This window comes from Musca autumnalis, unplaced genomic scaffold (genome assembly GCF_047663935.1).
Source record: "Musca autumnalis isolate F117 unplaced genomic scaffold, ASM4766393v1 scaffold_3, whole genome shotgun sequence".
NCBI lineage: Eukaryota > Metazoa > Arthropoda > Insecta > Diptera > Muscidae > Musca > Musca autumnalis.
This window is the reverse complement of record NW_027411866.1, coordinates 94,962,179-94,981,293: the sequence shown is the minus strand read 5'-3', so window position 1 is coordinate 94,981,293 and position 19,115 is coordinate 94,962,179. Positions and strand designations below refer to the sequence as shown.

Here is a 19,115-nt window from a genome sequence, read left to right as displayed (position 1 = left end):
GATTCAGGAACTACGTTCTTCCAAAGAATCCAACAGAAATGAGTCTCAAAGACACCCTGGAGAAACTTAACAAACTATTTGGTAAGGTAGAAACTCAAGTGTCTCAACGCTACAAGTGTTTGCAAATGAAAAAACTTGAAGGAGAAGACTATAAGGAATACGCCGGTAGAGTTAACTTACAGTGCGAACTCTTCAAGCTAAATGAAATGCAAGTGGATCAATTCAAGTGTCTAATCTATGTCTTGGGTTTACAATCAAGCAAAGACAACGACATTCGCTTACGTTTACTCAAATTGCTAGACGAAGCAAAGGACTCCACAACTCTAGACACTCTTGTAGATGAAACTCAACGACTCATGGATTTGAAAACAGACAATACATTGATCGAGCATCAATCGCAATCAATATGCGCAGTCAAGAAATTCGCCAAGAACAACAACAAGCATTCCCATAAAATTCCTAAAACGCCCTGCTGGTTATGCGGAGACATGCATTACTCAAAATACTGTCCATTTAAAAATCATAAATGTTCAAAGTGTCAGCAGACAGGTCACAAGGATAACTTTTGCAAAAGCGCAAAACGAGGCAAGTCCACTACAGACAAAACTGGACAAAACAAAATACAACGCCAACGCTGTATTCTCTTCAAAGCAACTCCAATTTCAACAATTGCGAAAATATACCACCGTGGAAATAAACAAGAAACAAGTCAAATTACAAATCGACACAGCATCCGATATTTCAATCATATCACGATCAACATGGGAATACATAGGTAAGCCTCACGTACACAAAACAAATGATACTGCAACAGACGTTAATTCCAACAGCATCAGCCTAATCGGAAAGTGTCAATGCAACATAACGGTATCAGACAAAACGCTAACTCTACAATGTTACGTCACGGAAATCGATAACTTAAACATAATGGGTATCGACTGGATACAAAGTTTTAACCTTTGGGACAAACCAATTTCAGCTTGGTGTCGCCAAATATCAAACGATGAATACATATCAAACCCGAGAAGCAAGTTCAAACCTGTTTTCGACAACAGTAGTCTTGGCCTTTGTACAAAAACCAAAGTGCATATTAAACTTCTTCCATACGCAAAAGAAACATTCATTGCAAAACGCCCAGTACCATATGCCGTGAGAACAGAAATAGAAACAGAGCTAGATAGACTTGAAAAAGCAAATATCATCACACCAGTCAATTCTTCAAAATTTGCAGCGCCAATAGTCGTGAGTAGAAGGAACGGAAAAAATAGAATTTGTGCAGACTATTCCACGGGTCTCAACAATTCAATTGAACCAAATCAGTATCCTCTGCCCACTCCTGAAGAAATTCTCTCAGATTGTCACGATTGTATGATATTTAGTCATTTGAATCTCTCTGACGCATATCTACATGTAGAAGTCGACGATCAAAGCAAAGACTTGCTAACTATTAATACTCACAAAGGGTTATACAGATTTAATCGCCTCACTCCAGGTATAAAATCAGCACCAGGATCCTTCCAGCGAATCATGGATGAGCTATGCACAGGCATCCAAGGAGCACGAGCGTACATAGACGACATAGTCTTGGCAAGTAGATCTCTTCACGATCACAAAACTAATCTTAATTTGTTATTACAGAAAATTCAAGATTACGGGTTCAAACTCAAATTCGAAAAATGTCAATTTTTCAAACCATCAATAAAGTATCTAGGTCAAATCATAGATAAAAATGGCATACGACCTGATCCAGATAAAATTCTTGCAATACAGAACCTGAAGGTCCCTGAAAACATTTCAGAAGTACGATCTTTACTAGGCTCCATAAACCACTATGGAAAGTATGTCTACAACATGAGAAACATCCGAAAACCACTAGATGATCTCTTAAAAAAAGATCACAAATTCATTTGGACCAAAGAATGTCAACAATCTCTCAACGAATTCAAACGCATTCTAACATCGGATTTACTACTAACTCATTACAATCCAGCATTGCCAATTCACATTGCAGCGGACGCATCATCACATGGCATCGGAGCGGTAATATACCATACTTACCCAGACAACAGTGTCAAAGCCATTCATCACGTCTCCAGATCACTTACTCCAACGGAGCGAAATTACAGTCAAATCGAAAAAGAAGGACTAGCACTAGTTTTCGCCGTACAACGTTTCCACAAAATGATTTTCGGAAGAAAATTCACCCTACATACCGACCATAAGCCATTGCTCACCATATTTGGTTCCAAAAAAGGTATTCCGGTCTACACCGCGAACAGGTTACAACGTTGGGCTCTCATCCTTCTCACCTACGATTTCGATATAAAGTATACCAATACAAAGGATTTTGGACATGCAGACGTTCTGTCAAGATTGATAAGCGCACATGAAAAACCATCAGACGAGTACATCATAGCTTCAATCAACCTAGAAAATGACATAAGATATGACATCACAGACGCCGTATCAACACTGCCAGTTAGCTTCAAAATGATACAGGATGCAACCAAAAAGGATTCAACCTTACAAACAGTTTCAAACTACGTATACAACGGCTGGCCAGAAAACAAAAACAGCATAGATTCTTCAATTCTTCCATATTTCAACAGGCAAGATTCAATATCAATAACAGATGATTGTCTTATGTTCAATACGCGCATAATAGTACCCGAATGCTACAGAAAACAAATTCTCAAATAACTGCATCGCGGACACATAGGAACAGAAAGAAGCAAATCTATCGCACGCAGCTACGTATATTGGCCAAACATAGACAAGGACATAGAGACTTACGTCAAGAAATGCAACAATTGCCAACTCGCAGCAAAAAGTCCCATCAAAACCAACCTTTGTCCTTGGCCCACAACAACACGCGTTCTCGAACGTGTTCACATAGATTACGCAGGTCCTGTAAAAAGCATTTACTACCTCGTAATAGTGGATTCATATTCCAAATATCCCGTCATATATGAAACTTCATCAACCACGACCGCAGCAACATTAAGGTTACTAACAACTTATTGTTCACAGTTTGGAAATCCTGAACAAATCGTATCCGACAATGGAACACAATTTTCCTCAGCGGATTTTGAAAATTGGTGTTCTCAACGAGGAATCAAACATACACGAACAGTTCGATATCACCCAAGTTCCAATGGTTAAGCAGAAAGATTCGTCGATACTCTCAAACGATCTTTAAAAAAATCAGAGGGAAAGGAGACGGCGTCTAATGCACTACAAACATTCTTAGAAGTGTATCGTTCAACACCGAACAAAAACTCACCTAATGAACTCTCTCCAGCGGAATCATTCCTAGGTCGAAAAATGAGAACAGTTTTCGATTTAATAACAAAGCCTCCACCAGCGAGCAGAGAGAGAAACATTCAAATGGAGAAACTATACAACCGGAAACATGGTACAAAACAACGAAATTTCATCACTGGAGATCTTGTCTACGCTAAACACTTCAAAGGTAATAAAAGCTACTGGGTTCCAGGTGAAATTATCAACAAAGTGGGAAATGTTACCTACAACACTCTCATTCAAGTGGATAAGAGACAAATTCTTGTGAGATCTCACGCAGATCAACTCCGAGCAAGAGAAACCGATCAAAATGTACCTGCAGAGCAAAATGATAATCTTCCTCTTCAAATCCTACTAGAAGACTTCAACATTAGTCCACCAATGGAAGAAGATTTCACAACTCCACCATCATCACCGGTTATGCACCCACAACGCATCACTTCTCGAAGAAACCCTGTACAGCCAGTATCCCGGACCCCCGAGAAGTCTCAAAAAGGGAGATGTTAGGGTTCTACTGTAAACAATCAGAAACTAGGCATCATTGTTATTATACATACACACACACACTTGCTACCCTCATGCTATACTCTTTCTCACTCAGTCAGTCTCTTTCAGTCATTCAGACAACACAGTCATTGTATTACACCACAAGTAGTAACACGCACATCAATTGTAACGTATTTTCAGTTTCCAGAATTAAACAGAATAAATCTTGCTTAAGTTTGTTAATTTATCAATAAGTCTTTTATTTACAACATAAAAGCACAACTAAATCTTTTACTCAAACGTAAGAGTACAACACTAACCTTACCCGCTTGGGCGATGGGCTAGTTCGGCATCGGAAACTCGTCGATTCTCAGCGTTACAGTAACTAGTTCCACTTCTGACCCCTCACAGTGCAATCAGCTGTAAACTTTAACATGGGGATGTCATAGGAGGTAACCAATTGACACTCTATGCATTACCTGTAGGTGGTATTGTACTAGTTCCAGGTTTACAGTCATATACCTGTTTATTTATAAAAAAGTGGTGGGAAATAGTCACAACTGACGTTTCGTCGTTTACTTGGGGCTATATAGGTGTCAATTGGTTCCCTTCGCATTACTTATGGGTCAATTGTGAACTAGTACCACTTACCTCTAGTTTAGGACTATTTAAATTGCGACAATTGGAATTGCTAGCGGGTAGAGAGAAGAAGATGGCGATTTGCATATTTCCGTCGTATTCCTTTTTTATACCAGAACAATATGAATAATATGAACGAAGATATTCATTCCATCAACACTAGCTTCTGTTATTGGATGCTTCATTTATATTAAAGTTATGAAGAAAATGTAAATGTGAATTATTTATACAACTCGTCGTTTAACTTAAGTTAATTAAGTCGCAACTGACGCCTCCTCGTTTACTTGGGGATAAAAAGGTGACAATTGGTTCCCTTCGCATTACTTAGGGGCCAATATTTGTACTAGTACTGATTAGAACTAGTTCTGGACTACTTAAATTGCGACAATTGGAATTTTCGTCCCCACAGGGTAATACTCTTTGATGATTATATCTAAACTTTTTTGTACTTTTGAAAATTCAAGTTCTCTAATACCTATCCGCGAAGTATTTGTTCGTCGGTAACACTGGAATGTAACTCGCATTCACTTCATAACAACAGCCCTTTAAGTGTTTTCACATGCCTCTGATAGCGATGACCGCTAGAAAGTTTCAATTTAGAAACTCTAGATCTGCCAAAAGCATTCCAATTGATATTTGACCTTTGATAATAAAAATGAGCTTTATGTGTTCACTTTTTGGTATAGCCCCCCATTTTAAAGATGTTAGTCCTGTTTGCCCTCCAAATTGTTTGTAATTTGGGCTTTTGTGTTTCCAAAGGTTAAAAAACATTTCTACCAAAACTTGTTTAAATAGGTCCACCTTTTGATATAGGTCCCATATAGCGGTACCGCCCTTTTTTAGATACATACTTTGAAATAATGTTTTCGGCCAAATTGGATGTAATTTGGCATTTAAAGAAATTCTCCAGCAAAGAACTTCTCCACCAAAATTTGGGAATAACCGATTTGGGAATAACCGATACTTTGTACATCGTGATATTTCTTCCAAACACAGATAAGATTCTAATATGGACTATATCGGTTCATTACTTTGGGTACCTCTCACACAAAATTTCGGAATTCTGTAACGCATTTTTTGAGTTAGCGACAAAAATCGTTAAAATTAAAACGCAAAATTAGGAATGAAAAGTGCCAATAAAAGTTGACAACACTGTTTCTATCGGCAGAACTAAGCGACAACATTCTTTTGGTTGTTAACTTACCGACAAACCGACAAAATAATTACCGAAATTATAAGCATTTTAATTTTAATGATTTTTGTCGATAACTAGAAAAATAAGTTACAGAATTCCACTATTGCTTTAAAATCATTTTGATTTTTTTTTTTTTGTTGAACAGGTTGTTCTCAGGACCTCTTTTACGACGTTCCGCTATATGCTGTAAATCACTCGAATTGCTGCTAGTCACCAAACTAAATCCAACGTTTTTACACGCAAATTAATGGCAGTCCAAAAAATGGGCCCAAAGCAAATAAATTTATATCGAACATTGTTAATCCAAAACTGTTGCATTCCAAACATTGTGTGGGTGTAAAGGACAGGACATTTCTCTTACGCGTGCGTAACACTTTCACTTTTTGTTTCACTTCAAAGCCTCACTGCACAAGTCCAAAAGCTCACCTGTTTGTTATCACCTCTGAAATGCCATTTCCTATGTACTTTAAATGCTGTCATTTGTGTAAAGGTCTTGGAACACAAATCACAAGCATACTCGCCATTATCATTAACGCGATCCATATAGAATTGATTGGGATCAGCTGGACCAGTATCGAACATAGCCGCCAGTGGATTATCGGTGTACAATTCTTGTTCATGCATTTGTATATGTTTGGCAAAGAGTTCCTGGTCGGTGAAACGTGCCCCGCATATTGTACATGCCACTTCGGGTAATTTAATTTTCATATTGCCAGCGGCGGCTTGTAAATTGCTTGAAATTGAATCCGGATCAGGAGCATCACGTGAATGTTCATCGTCGTCATCTTCATCATCACCAGTTTTATGTTTGTATATAGCAGCCGCTGCAGCAGCAGCAGATTGTGCTCCAACACCGCCGCCACTATCGTTGTTACCCGAAGTAATTGGTTTACGATTACATGTTGGCACATGATGATCCAACATTTGACTATCGAAGAAGACTTTTTTACATAAAACACACTCTGATGGTTCGGGAATTTGGGGATGTTTTTTATAACGATGTACCTGTGGAAGAAAATTAAGATTTATTAAAATACATGTAAAAAGGTTATTGGTAACAAAGTGTGGATCAATTGATTAGCGTATGAAAATTAACAAAACCAAGTGTTTGTAATTTTTTACAAAATTCTTAACTTACCCAAAGACTTTTCCTTCCACTATATACATTGCCACAATCCTTGCAGGAATAATCATTGGAATCGAATTCATCGTGCGAATTAATGTGGATGGCCAATTTTTTGTTTGTATTGAAATTGGAGGGACAATATTTACATTGATACCAGTATAGGGGGCCAAGACTGCTGCCATCACCTCCACCGCCTGTAACACTAACAGGTGTTGATATACCAGACAAATCTGCTGCCGAAGCATCTACCCCTCCACCGCCGCCAACCGATTCATCTATATTATAATCATCACCATCATTTGAGACTGTACGTTCTGCCCCACCATGTTTCTTGTGGACATTGGCCAAATGATGTTGCAATTCAACATCGGTACGATAAACAATTGAGCATATTTCACATTCATATTGCTTTATAATCATATCATCCTTCAGCAAAGTGTTATGGATTTTAAACATATGCACCTTTAGACCCTTTTCATACGCAAATTCAGCGTCACACAATTTACACTTGATAAATTGGACATTACGTATTTGATGATCATTTAACATATGATAACGATAAGATTTCTTGGAGGAGAAACGTCGTTGGCATATACGACAGCGCATGCGTCGGAATCTACGATCAGCTGCTTGTTCTAGGGATTTCTTTAGAATTGTCTGTGATCCACTCGATGATAGGGATGAATGCAATAAACTGTTACCACCCGTTGGTTTGGAACTAGAGCTGAAACTATTATTGGCTGCACTCTGATGGGAACGCATATGATTCGATAGGCCAATGTTATTGGCAAATACAGCATTACAAATTGGACATTCTCGGGGATTAGTATTTGTTGGTGTGCCGCCATTTGAACCTGGGCCATCGAAACGCATTTTCTTTGAGGAATTTTCATATTCACCATCGTCATCAGCTAAAAAGAAAAACAAAATAGTGCAATATATGAGAATGTTGACAGCATTATAAATATAATAAATATATACATATATCTCCCACAAACATCCCCTAAGGGACAAGGGAGAGACTTTTTAGTCAAAAGTTGGAAATTCTAGCTAATTGCAATAAAATTTCCAACTTTATATAAATCGGTGCAAATCTATTGTTGTTTCTTATTATCAATGCCCACCCTTACCCAGTGTCCCACCATTTGTTATCGACATTAAATCCTTCATAACATAATCATAACGTCCGGTATATTGGCTTTGTGAATTTCCACCCGTTGAACTGCCGCCATCCGTTGCCGCTTTTACAGCATCAGCATTAACAATATACTCAAATCCTGTGTGCCTTGCCTTATCCGCACCATGAGCACTAACCATATGTTCTCGAAGATTTGATAACCGGGGATAACCTTGGCCACATTTAACACATTTATATGTTTGTGGCAATTGATCAGGATGTTTCGATTCCATGTGCCGCAATACATTATTATAATTATTATATTGTTGACCACAGATAGGACATGCCTGAGGCATACGTGAAAAGTATTGAGCTCTCGGTTGGCTTGTATTTACAAGATTAACATGAAAACTGTTGCGTGATTCATCGGTCGATGAGGCACCTAAAAGAGAAATAAAGAAAAGGAAATTTTTAATAACAAAATTTAAAGAACTATTAAAATTGCGTTAATTTCGGCGGAGCCATACTTTTTATATCCTCCATCATAAAATTTCGAAGTAATAATTTTATTGTTGGATTTGGAACCGTTTTGGCTCTGTGGGCTAGGTAGTGTGTTTTTAATAAAATTAAATTAAACTATTCTGAACATAGGGGGTTATTCTGAATGAAAAGTCCCCGTGAATTGTCTCACTCTGTCTGTTAAGTTGAAAGGACTGAGAGGTAAATAAAGCTCACTGTGAGTTTTCATACAGAATAACCCCATAATAATTAGTTCTCTTTATGTTACGAACGTCTTGTGTCCGTGAATTTTGGTGTGGGAATTTTCTGAACACTGGGAACCGTAAATGTCAAATTACAGTCATTTTAAAACGATATTATAGATATATGGTGGCCATACTAAAATGTGGACCTATGTGCGCAATTTTTGGAGGAGAAGTTTTTAGTCTACACCTTTTCCAGATGTAATTTGATTTATTTTACTTGTAATTCGAGAATTTTATTTGTAATTCGTAACATTTCATTTGTAATTCGAATTATTCCACTTGTAGTTCGAATTATTCCATTTGTAAATCGAATTATTCTATTTGTAATTCGAATTATTCTATTTGTAATTCGAATTATTCCATTTGTAAATCGAATTATTCTATGTGTAATTCGAATTATTCTATTTGTAATTCGAATTATTTTATTTGAAATTCGAATTATTCCATTTGTAATTCGAATTATGTTATTTGTAATTTTAACTAAAAAAATTCGAATTACAAATGGAATAATTCGAATTACAAGTGGAATAATTCGAATTACAAATAGAATAGTTCGAATTACAAATGGAATTCACGAATTACAAAAGAATGTTACGAACTACAACTAAAATGTTTCGAATTACATCGGAAAAGGGTGTATCGGAATCCTAAATGCCATATTATTACATCTAATTTGAGCCGAAAATATGTTGATAAAAACAACTTAAAAAATCCGAAATCGAGTAATACCGTGATAGGAGGGCTTTTCTAAAAAGTCCACAATTTTTTGTGGAGATGTTTTTTGACCAATTTGAAACAAACCTAAATTCCAAATTATATCCAATTTGAGCCGAATATATCGATAAAAAATTAAAAATGCCTTAAATCGGGCGGTGCCGTTACATAGATGCCATACCAAAACGTAGACCTATGTCCGCAATTTTTAGTGGAGAATGTGATTAATCACTGGAAACCTCCCTAAATGCCAAATTACATCCAATTTGGCCCGAAAATGTCAATAAAAATGTCAAAATATCTAAAATCGGGAGGTACTATTATATTAGGGCTAAACCAAAACATGGACCCATGTCTACAAGAACCTTATGGCACCAAATCCGGAAAAATTAATTAAAAAAAAGAAAAGCTTGGCTTTTTATACGGATGGATGCAAAATGGAAGAGGGCACTGGACCAGATTTTTTTGCGAGGAACTCGATATTAGACGATCCTATAAGTTGAATCACGTCTGTACCGTTTTCCAAGCGGAAATGCTAGCCATATTAAAGGCCCTAGAGCTGATGAAAGTCAACTTAAGAGGTTTTGAGTTGTCGGTAGTGATGTTTTTCAACAACCAGTTGGCACTCAAACCCTGCTTCATAAAATCCAATGTTGTTAACATGTGTAGGCATGTGCTAGGAAGGCTACAGAATGAAATAACTTTCTGTTGGGTACCGGTACTCTGTTATATTGACGGGAATGGGATTGCCGATGAGTTAGAACGTGAGGGGTCAGAGTCTCCGAATACTACAATTGTAGAATCTGTACACCCACCAATATGGCATTTCATTAACAAACTCGAACATTTCTATAAAGATCTAACTGTTCGTGAACCCGGCTGCAGGGTCTCGAGACTTATCTGACCAGTTATATCGAGTCGTAGAACTTCTTCCTTACTTCAACTCAACAAGGAAGAGATGAGCATCTACTATGCCAGTGTCCAATGTTAAAAAACACTAGATACAGACTCTCCGGTTCTTACCTATCTCCCCGCAGTCATTGTCCTTTTCTCAAAAAGCCTCAGATGGCTATGGGAAAAGGGTTATGGGTCTCTTCAGTTAGTTAGCGACTATATCGCACCAGACCTAAGTTTAACACGACTTCAAAACGGAAGAGGGCACATGATCAGGAATATATTGTGAAGAGCTCAACATCCGACAATCATATAAACTGAGTAGGAAATCTAGTGTTTTCGATGAGAAGATATTTCCTATACTGAATGAAGGCTCTAGAGCAGTGATGGCCAGACTTTGAAAAAACGCAATTGCTATGTGTGTAAAACAACAACAAAATACCCATGAGTTTGTGCACGGGAAATAATACCTTTTCAAAGTCAGACACTCAATGCTCTAGAGTTAATAGTGAGAAGTGTAGTAAGTGCAGAGCGGAAAATTGTCAGTTTGTTATCAGTCAGACTGCCTTTAAGACGCTTAAGTTCTGTTACATTAATTGTGAGGTAGCCAGGAGATATAGATATCAACTAGAGTTTTGCTGAATTCAGTCGTACATTGTAAATTCGTTGAAATCCAATGTATTATTTCTTACTACTCACCATCTAACTTTATTTATCTATTTTATACCACTCTTCTTCTCTATATTTTTTCTGCTGTTTACAAGATGAACACAATGGACCTTTGGTCTCCGAGTGTAGAGGCTGTATTTATTACAGTCGCGCGTCCCTTAATCTAAACCTGAGACAGCTGGTTGAGATGAGTCAAGTGGTATTGTAGAAGTGAAATATCTAATTCTACATTTTACAAATTAAGTGCCAATTCAAATATATTCCACAATAAAGTATTTCTAATAAAATAAATTCTAATTAATAAACAAATATCATAATCTGAAAAATGCATTTGAACAACAATGTAATTTTATCGTAGGATTTCTAATAAAAAAAAACTCATGAAGAAGTTAGAAAAAGGCCAAAGATACGTTGAGTTAAATATGAAATAAATTAGTTTTATTTATTCCATAAAAACATCTGACCGAATCAGCCGGGTGGAAGCACTTTATATTAAATAAAAATATAATATACGGTCATAACTCTCATAAAAAATATACAATTTAAGTTCAATACATTTATCGTTTCAAAACTAACAACAACAACTTACCACCAACTCCTCCCACATTTGATGATTTTCCTGGTGAATTATCCACATTCGTCATACCAAACTGTGTTGATTCACCAAAATTTGCCATATGCTTCTCTTGAACATGTTCCATAAATTTCTGTTGCGTCTCATGTTTCGTGTCACATGTAACACAACGTAACACAACAATACAATCCATATTATTATAATGACGTTTACGTTCCGCCGGATCTTCAATATCGATGCCACAGAAACTACACTGTGTATTTGCAATATCTTTACGTTGCGCGTCAGCATGTTCATCATAGACATGTGTACGAAATTCCAATTTCAGACGGAATGTTTTCGGACATAGTCGACATTCATACATTTTATTGACCAATAATTCTTTGGCTCTCAGCTTTTCAGGTGCTGCTGCCACTGTGGCACTTACTGCCGCAGCAAAGTTGGCATTTTTCGACATAAGACTGTGCAATACCTTGTGAAGATTTATGCAATTGCGTTTCTTTAAATGCGATATAAACAGGGCCTTGGAATCATTCAATTTTAAACAATTGAAACAACAATTACGCGGTAATGTAAGGTACTTTTTACGCATATGAGCCATAAAGTTCTTGTATGTTGTATAGAAACGATTACAACAACGACAAGTCATTGCCTGATATTGTCGTAAGAACTCATCGTTTTGTTGGAGGAAAACAATTTTTTCGTCCGTTAGTAAATGTTGGTATTTTTCTGGATTATCATAATCATAACCAACTTCACAGGAATTATTGAAAGCCGTAACAACTTCATGACGATATTTTTGTGGTGTTATAACACCACTTCCTGTCAATTTACAGGCATCTGCAGCAACGGCCGCCGCTACTGCCCTTTGCAATTCCAATGAGGCATTTAATGCTGCTGTTTGTTTATTCAGTGTTGTGTCATTCTCTTCCAGTGTATCAAAGAGATGTGGATGTAAATTTTTCTCATGCCTTCTGGCATTGGCTCGGGTAGAAAATTTTAAATTGCAAGCACGACAAGCGGCTTCTTTGGTACTCATGCGAATAACAGTGCCAGCTGGTAAAGGTGCAATATCAACAGGTGGTCTTATATTATCATAATCATAAGCTGAAGAAGAATCCTGCGGTAAAAATGGCATGAAACAAAAGAGAGAGTGTTAAAAAGAAAAAGATTCGATTGTCATTGTTTAAATACCATAATAGGTTCTTCTCCCTCATCGGCTGTACGTTCTAAAAACATGGTTGGATCAACCATTTCATCTGATTCATCATTTTGTTTTGTATTATTGTATTCATCTTCTGCATCCATTGGTTCATCTTTGATTTGTACCGCGGGTAGAGGCTGAAATGATAAACAAAACACACCATTGAAATATTAAAGTAAAGTTAAATGGATGATTGTTTGAAAATACTTATTCTAATGTTTAAATATGCACTAAGAAGGTTCTATACACGAAATTTTCACTAAACTGCACCAAAAAGTATGCTATGTAATTTATTTTGAAGCACATTTTACAAAGTATTGAGAACAAAACTTGGTGCCAGGAAGAGACAAACAGAATCTTCAAAGATTGATAAAGGAAATCATCAGAAAATATTGGGAAGAAGAAGAAGAAATTTTAATCGCCTGGGAAATTTTCTAATCATATATGTGTACTGAAAATCTTTTTCAAGTTCATGCGATGGTGTTGTAAAGTCATGAATACCATAACCATGAATATTTTTTTAGTTAGCGACTATATCGCACCAGTCCTTATATTTAATACGACTTCAAAACGGAAGAGACCACATCACCTGGAATAAATTGTTAAGGGTTCAGCATCTGGCAGTCGCAGTCGTAAGAACTGAATAGGAACTGTTGTGCTTTTCAGGATAATGCCTTTACCAAGTCAGGCTAGAGTCAATACTGAACAGTGCAATGCAGAACGGAAAATTGTGCAGTTTGTTGAGTCATACAGCTGTCAAGGCGCTTAAGTTCTATTGCATTAAATAATGGATAATGTCATATTAAGGAAAACGAAGTTGCAAATGAATTCAGACTCACAAGTATTCTGAGGGACGGCTTTGTGAAATTCCTCTTGAGGCCACGGCCGAGTCGTACGTATTGTATTTACTATAAATGGCTAAAAGGCTAATCGCATCCAAAGATGTTCTTATTGTCGAGGTTTGAGCCACCCCGATACCAAAATAGGATATCGATATTAAATGTTATCAAACTCGACAATCGATAATTTACCACCACTACTTATCAACCAAATTGGGAATAAGCAAGATCGTCTTGATCGTCAACACAAAACCAAAAATAAAAGTTTTAATTACTGACCGCCTGCGTCCATATTTTGAAACGTTTGTTTTTATTTTTTATTCTTGTGTGTCAATTTTCAATTGCATTTGAATTACACAACGTAGGTATATTTGAAATACTTGTGGTGTCCTTTCTATGCATTTGCTGTTTTGTTTAGTTGTTGCATTTCCCGCCAACAATGATTTACTTGACCTTAATTTACGCCGTAATTTAAGTCAAAATTGCAGATTCCTCGTCCTTTTAGGGGAAATCTGTACTCTTATAACAATAATTAGTGACTAATAAAGAATTGATTGCTTAGTGTTTCAGACTTTGTACGCAATTTTAAAGCAAGTCAAATTACGTTCCAATTTGAAAGCAAGTCCAATTACGTTCCATTTCTTAAGAAGATGGATAACAACAGTTTGTTCCCAAAGTGAAAAATGTGCTTCAAAGAAAATCACAGAACGAAATTTCAAAGAAAAAATAAAACAATTATTTTAAATTTTGAATTTCATCTTTGGCATATTAGAATACCAACAACAACATCCATCCAAAACATAGAGCCAAACATCGTTTTTTTGTTTTCAATTTATCACAGTACATTGCAATCCTAGACATGAGCTAAAAATTTAAAGGAAAAAAAACATAACGAAATAATAATGAATATTCGAATTATTATGTTTTTTAGACCATGATACGCTATGTACGATACTTTTACATTATATGAGTATCGTCTAAACAAACGTAATTGTTGGACAGCGCTTGAACAAGCGGCAGATGCAGATGCCGACGAAGATGTTGCCGCCGAAGTCCCCCCACCAGCAATCAAACAATCAACATCCAAACCAAGACCAACAGCAGATGTTATGGATGTAACGTCACTAGCGATCGAAGCAAGAGGGCTTGTACTGGTGGAACAAGTAGTAGCAGAAGTAGCCGATATAATGGATGCCGAACATGAAGTTACGGTAGCAGTTACAGCGGCAGCAACAGCTGCGATTGATGAAGACAACGACGAAGAAGAAGGTGCTGCCGGCATAACAAACGATTGTTGCTGTTGCTGCCGTCCATGCTTCTTGCCATATTTGGATTGTTTAATTTTGCTGCTATTGCCACTGCTACAACGCGACGGAACAATTAGGGGATTAATAGTAGGTGAATGAATTTGTTTGGGTGTTAATTGTGAACGATGCAAATTTGTTGCTTCAACTTTTCGCTGAGAAGATGAATGTTTATGCCTAGTATAACGACGTTTTGTTAGCAGTGGCTTAATTGTAGACGCTGCTGCTGTAGCGGTAGCAGTGGTTACAGCAGCAACAGCACATTCTGCTGAATGATCTGGAGGATGTTTGATATTTGGAGACGTGGTGGTTAATAGTGGCAATGGTAATGGTGATTGAGCTTGTAGCGAATGCTTAGCTTGAGTAGTGGTAGTTGGATCTTTTTGTGACACCTGTTGTTGGTGTTTTTGACTCACATAGACTGTTAATGATTTTCGTTTTTTCAATGTTGATATTCCCTCCAATATGGAGGAGGCCAATGATTGTTCATCCTTTTGTTGCTGATGATCTTCGCTGTGATTATCTGCTGCTGATGATGATGTTGTATGGCATTGTTCAACATTTGATTTTGTCTTCTGCGGCGACGTGGATCCATCTAGCCAGGAGCGTTGTTTATTTTGTGCTGATAAACAACGATTTTTAAATGATTGCCAGGAATTTAGGTAGCTTATGCAGGCGTGGCAGATGCGTAATGATAAATTATCCGTAGAAGATATCTGCAAAGAGAGTAAAGAAAGAAAAACTATTAATATAACTTAATATGGGTTGGGTTAGATTAGGTCTAAAAAATAGAGTGACCGAAAGTGATTTTGGGATTCAAGTTGGCTTATATTGTTCTAATTTTGAATAGACTGAGAATGGACAGGCCTTGACGGAAAGAATCTCAAAACATTCCGAATGCTATATTCGACTGTGGTGTAAATGCCTCCCAATAATTTTCTTTGTAAAGATAACACAAAAGACAATCTTATATCAATTACACAAACAATAACTCCGCTGTGTGTCACCTAATAAAAGCATATAGTTTTCATAAACAAACAAGATGCAGTGAACCATTCTTCCACTGAACTATCAACAACAATATTATTCCTGTTGGTTTTATATTGTTTTCTTTAGATCACATTTAATATGCACTTCCCACTCTATGTTTTGATATCTCCATCCCTAAACAACCTAAATACATTCTTCTGAAATATAATTATGTACAAAATTATTCCAAGATAATTTTGCCAGTTACTACTCTTAAACGTCTTTCAATAATTAGCTAAGCATATACAGCATCTTAGTCCTGTTTGTAATTACAAATGTGAATGCCATTGACCTCTTGTCATGTCCGTTTGTATATGTGGACTTTATTTCATTGCGGATATACGTCGTGCATATGTATGTATGTATGTAAGGAGAATAATATTAAATAAAATTTGCACATGAGATGCATACACAAAACATGTACCTTTTAACTGTCCACATTGGCCATGTGGAAAATTAGATGTGTACAAACGTTGCTACTTATCGAGGAAGATGTAAGTACAACACAATTTATTTCAATCGACAGGACTAGTGACTATATATCTTTATTCAGACTGCCCTCAAGTCTTTGAATATTTTAGGTTTGGCTTTCGTCCGAAATTGCATCTCACTTTGTTTAATCTGTTGATTATGTATTTTTCTTCACGACAGTCCGTTGCTACAGTTCTTCCTAGATAGCAGAAGATATCGGTATATTTAATTACTTGGCCTTCTATAGCATGATGTTTTCTGTACTGGTGTTAATTCTCATGACCTTAGTTTTCTTGTTGTTAATCTCAAGTCCAACATAGCGACCCAGTCTCTCTAGATTATATAATTTTGACTGCATGTTGGATATCTTGTGAAAGAGAAGATAATAATCTAAGTCTTGGAGTTGGCCTAAAATATTCCATGTTATACCCTCAGCCTTTAAGCTAAATACGGTATATAAACTTTCATGCGACCGAAATGTGCCTCATCGAAATAGCTTTAGATCCTAAGTATGTTTGTAGGATATCCGTTAATGACGATTTGGTGTCGAATTAGCAATGTCCACCCGTCTGTCTGGCTGGCAGAAGCGCAAGATAACAGTCAAACGGATCAACCGATTCGGATCAAAATTTGGCACTCATAATATTTTGTACATATTGAAATCAAGTTCGAAAATGGTCCATATCGGTCTATTCCCTCGGGTACCTCCCCCACAAAAGTTTAAAATTTTCAGCACTATTTGTCATTTTTTGCACTTTCTGCTATTTCTAACTGACAAAGATCAGGTTCGAATATTGGACACTCCTTCTTCAGGTGCCTCCCACATGAAATTTCGGAAAAGTGCAGTTTAAGGTCTGCTTGCGAATCGCATGGATTTTTTTTTGCAACTACTTTTTTATCCAATTTCATATTTCCGCAAGTTCATAACGTCCAAAAAGGTCCACACAATTTCTAACCCCCCAAAATACATAATATTGTTGTGTAGCCGGTACTCGTTCTGTCCATAGATGAAAGTTTCAATTTACACAGCCTGAGGGTTTATCTCTGTTGGCAAAGCCGACCGATACTTTTTTACTTGTTATTTCATTATTTATTTTATTTTATTATTTATTTATTTATTTATTTATTTATTTATTTATTTATTTATTTATTTATTTATTTATTTATTTATTTATTTATTTATTTATTTATTTATTTATTTATTTATTTATTTATTTATTTATTTATTTATTTATTTATTTATTTATTTATTTATTGATTTATTTATTTATTTATTTATTTATTTATTTATTTATTTATTTATTTATTTATTTATTTATTTATTTATTTATTTATTTATTTATTTATTTATTTATTTATTTATTTATTTATTTATTTATTTATTTATTTATTTATTTATTTATTTATTTATTTATTTATTTATTTGAAGTCTTGTTCATTAGTGTCTACCATTAAAGTTTACTGCTTGGAATTGTGTGACTATTTAATGTCCGGTGTGTGTGACTTTCCCATGTCATTCTGTCTAGCTCGCCTGTTTTTGCAAGATCTTCTAGGAACTTTCTTTTATTTTTACTTGCAGCTTTATCGACTTGTTTTGCAGATCGTTGATACTGCTGTCTCTTGTGATATTGTTGCTGATCAACTGCATCTAAAGTTCACACCTTTGAGAAATTGGGTTCCAAGTGGGTTGGTGTTGGTTTAATGGTAACTTTTTGAGTATTGTCATGGCTAGTGCATTTCTGGATGTGCTTGTGTGTCCTTCTTGGCATTTCAATTTATAATGAGCTCGTGTGGTCACTGCCAATATCAGCACCTCTTTCGTTTCTGACGTCTGACGGAGAGCTTCCCCATCATATACTCACACATTTGTGATCTATCTTGTTGCGATTATTGTCTCGCAACACGCCGAGAAGAATTTGGGACAGGAACCTTTATAAGCCTCAGAGCAACCTGTATAAGCCATGTGTAATGATGAATTCCATAACAAAATCTAGTATAGGACTCCTCTCTGGGCTATAATTGTTGTCACAGTACATTTATGGCTTCTAATATTCTGACCAAAGCAATAAATATTGATATTATTGCTTTTCTTTCTAAATAAAATCCTCACAATAACTTATATTATCTGTGATTAGAATAACCGTTTACACATATACATATGTATTTAGTGCATACACAATGTAAATAACTACACATTGCCTACCCTTTTACCAATATTCGTAAAATCCTAAATGCATTTTATTGGTAAAATGCAATTGGAAAATTATAATTAAAGTTGGTACTTTAAAGTACATATATCATAAATATATATGTGTATGCGTGTGTCTAAAAGTGTTTGCACATTTCTTGCACTCATACACAAAGAAACTGGCTACTGGCATCTCATTATCTTAGGGCTTTGCATTGTATTTGTACCATAAATAAGTGGGCAAGTGTGTGCGTGTTCTTTACTGTACATATATATATGGGTTTAATTTATGGGGGCTATTGCAGTATGGAGTAATATGAATACATCTTACAAATCACCCCACCCATTTGAATTATCCTTAATTATTATACATCCTGAAAGATGTACTTATGTACGTCCGTATTATAATGCTGATTGTAACAAGCACCTAAGGTGACTACTTAAAATGCTACATACATACGTATATATCAACAAATACATATTTCGGTATTGACAACTATTCAAATAAAATCAAATTTAAAAAGTGCTATCAAATTATAGCAGTAGATTTCTGAATTAAAACTATCGACAATAAAGAAATCGCTTATTTCCTTCTCGCA

General features: G+C 36.0%; 1 protein-coding gene across 1 annotated transcript in view; it reads right to left on the bottom strand.

Moving 5' to 3' along the window:
* The window catches only part of hang (hangover), a 37,625-nt gene that overhangs the window by 3,982 nt on the left and 14,528 nt on the right, over positions 1-19,115 (bottom strand). Inside the window, exons 2-7 of the mRNA XM_073972805.1 lie at positions 15,245-15,544; positions 12,676-12,822; positions 11,497-12,601; positions 7,880-8,308; positions 6,762-7,660; positions 6,050-6,628 (exon numbers count right to left, since the gene is read on the bottom strand). Coding sequence (XP_073828906.1) covers positions 6,050-6,628; positions 6,762-7,660; positions 7,880-8,308; positions 11,497-12,601; positions 12,676-12,822; positions 15,245-15,544 — 3,459 coding nt within the window. The remainder of the gene's footprint in view (positions 1-6,049; positions 6,629-6,761; positions 7,661-7,879; positions 8,309-11,496; positions 12,602-12,675; positions 12,823-15,244; positions 15,545-19,115) is intronic.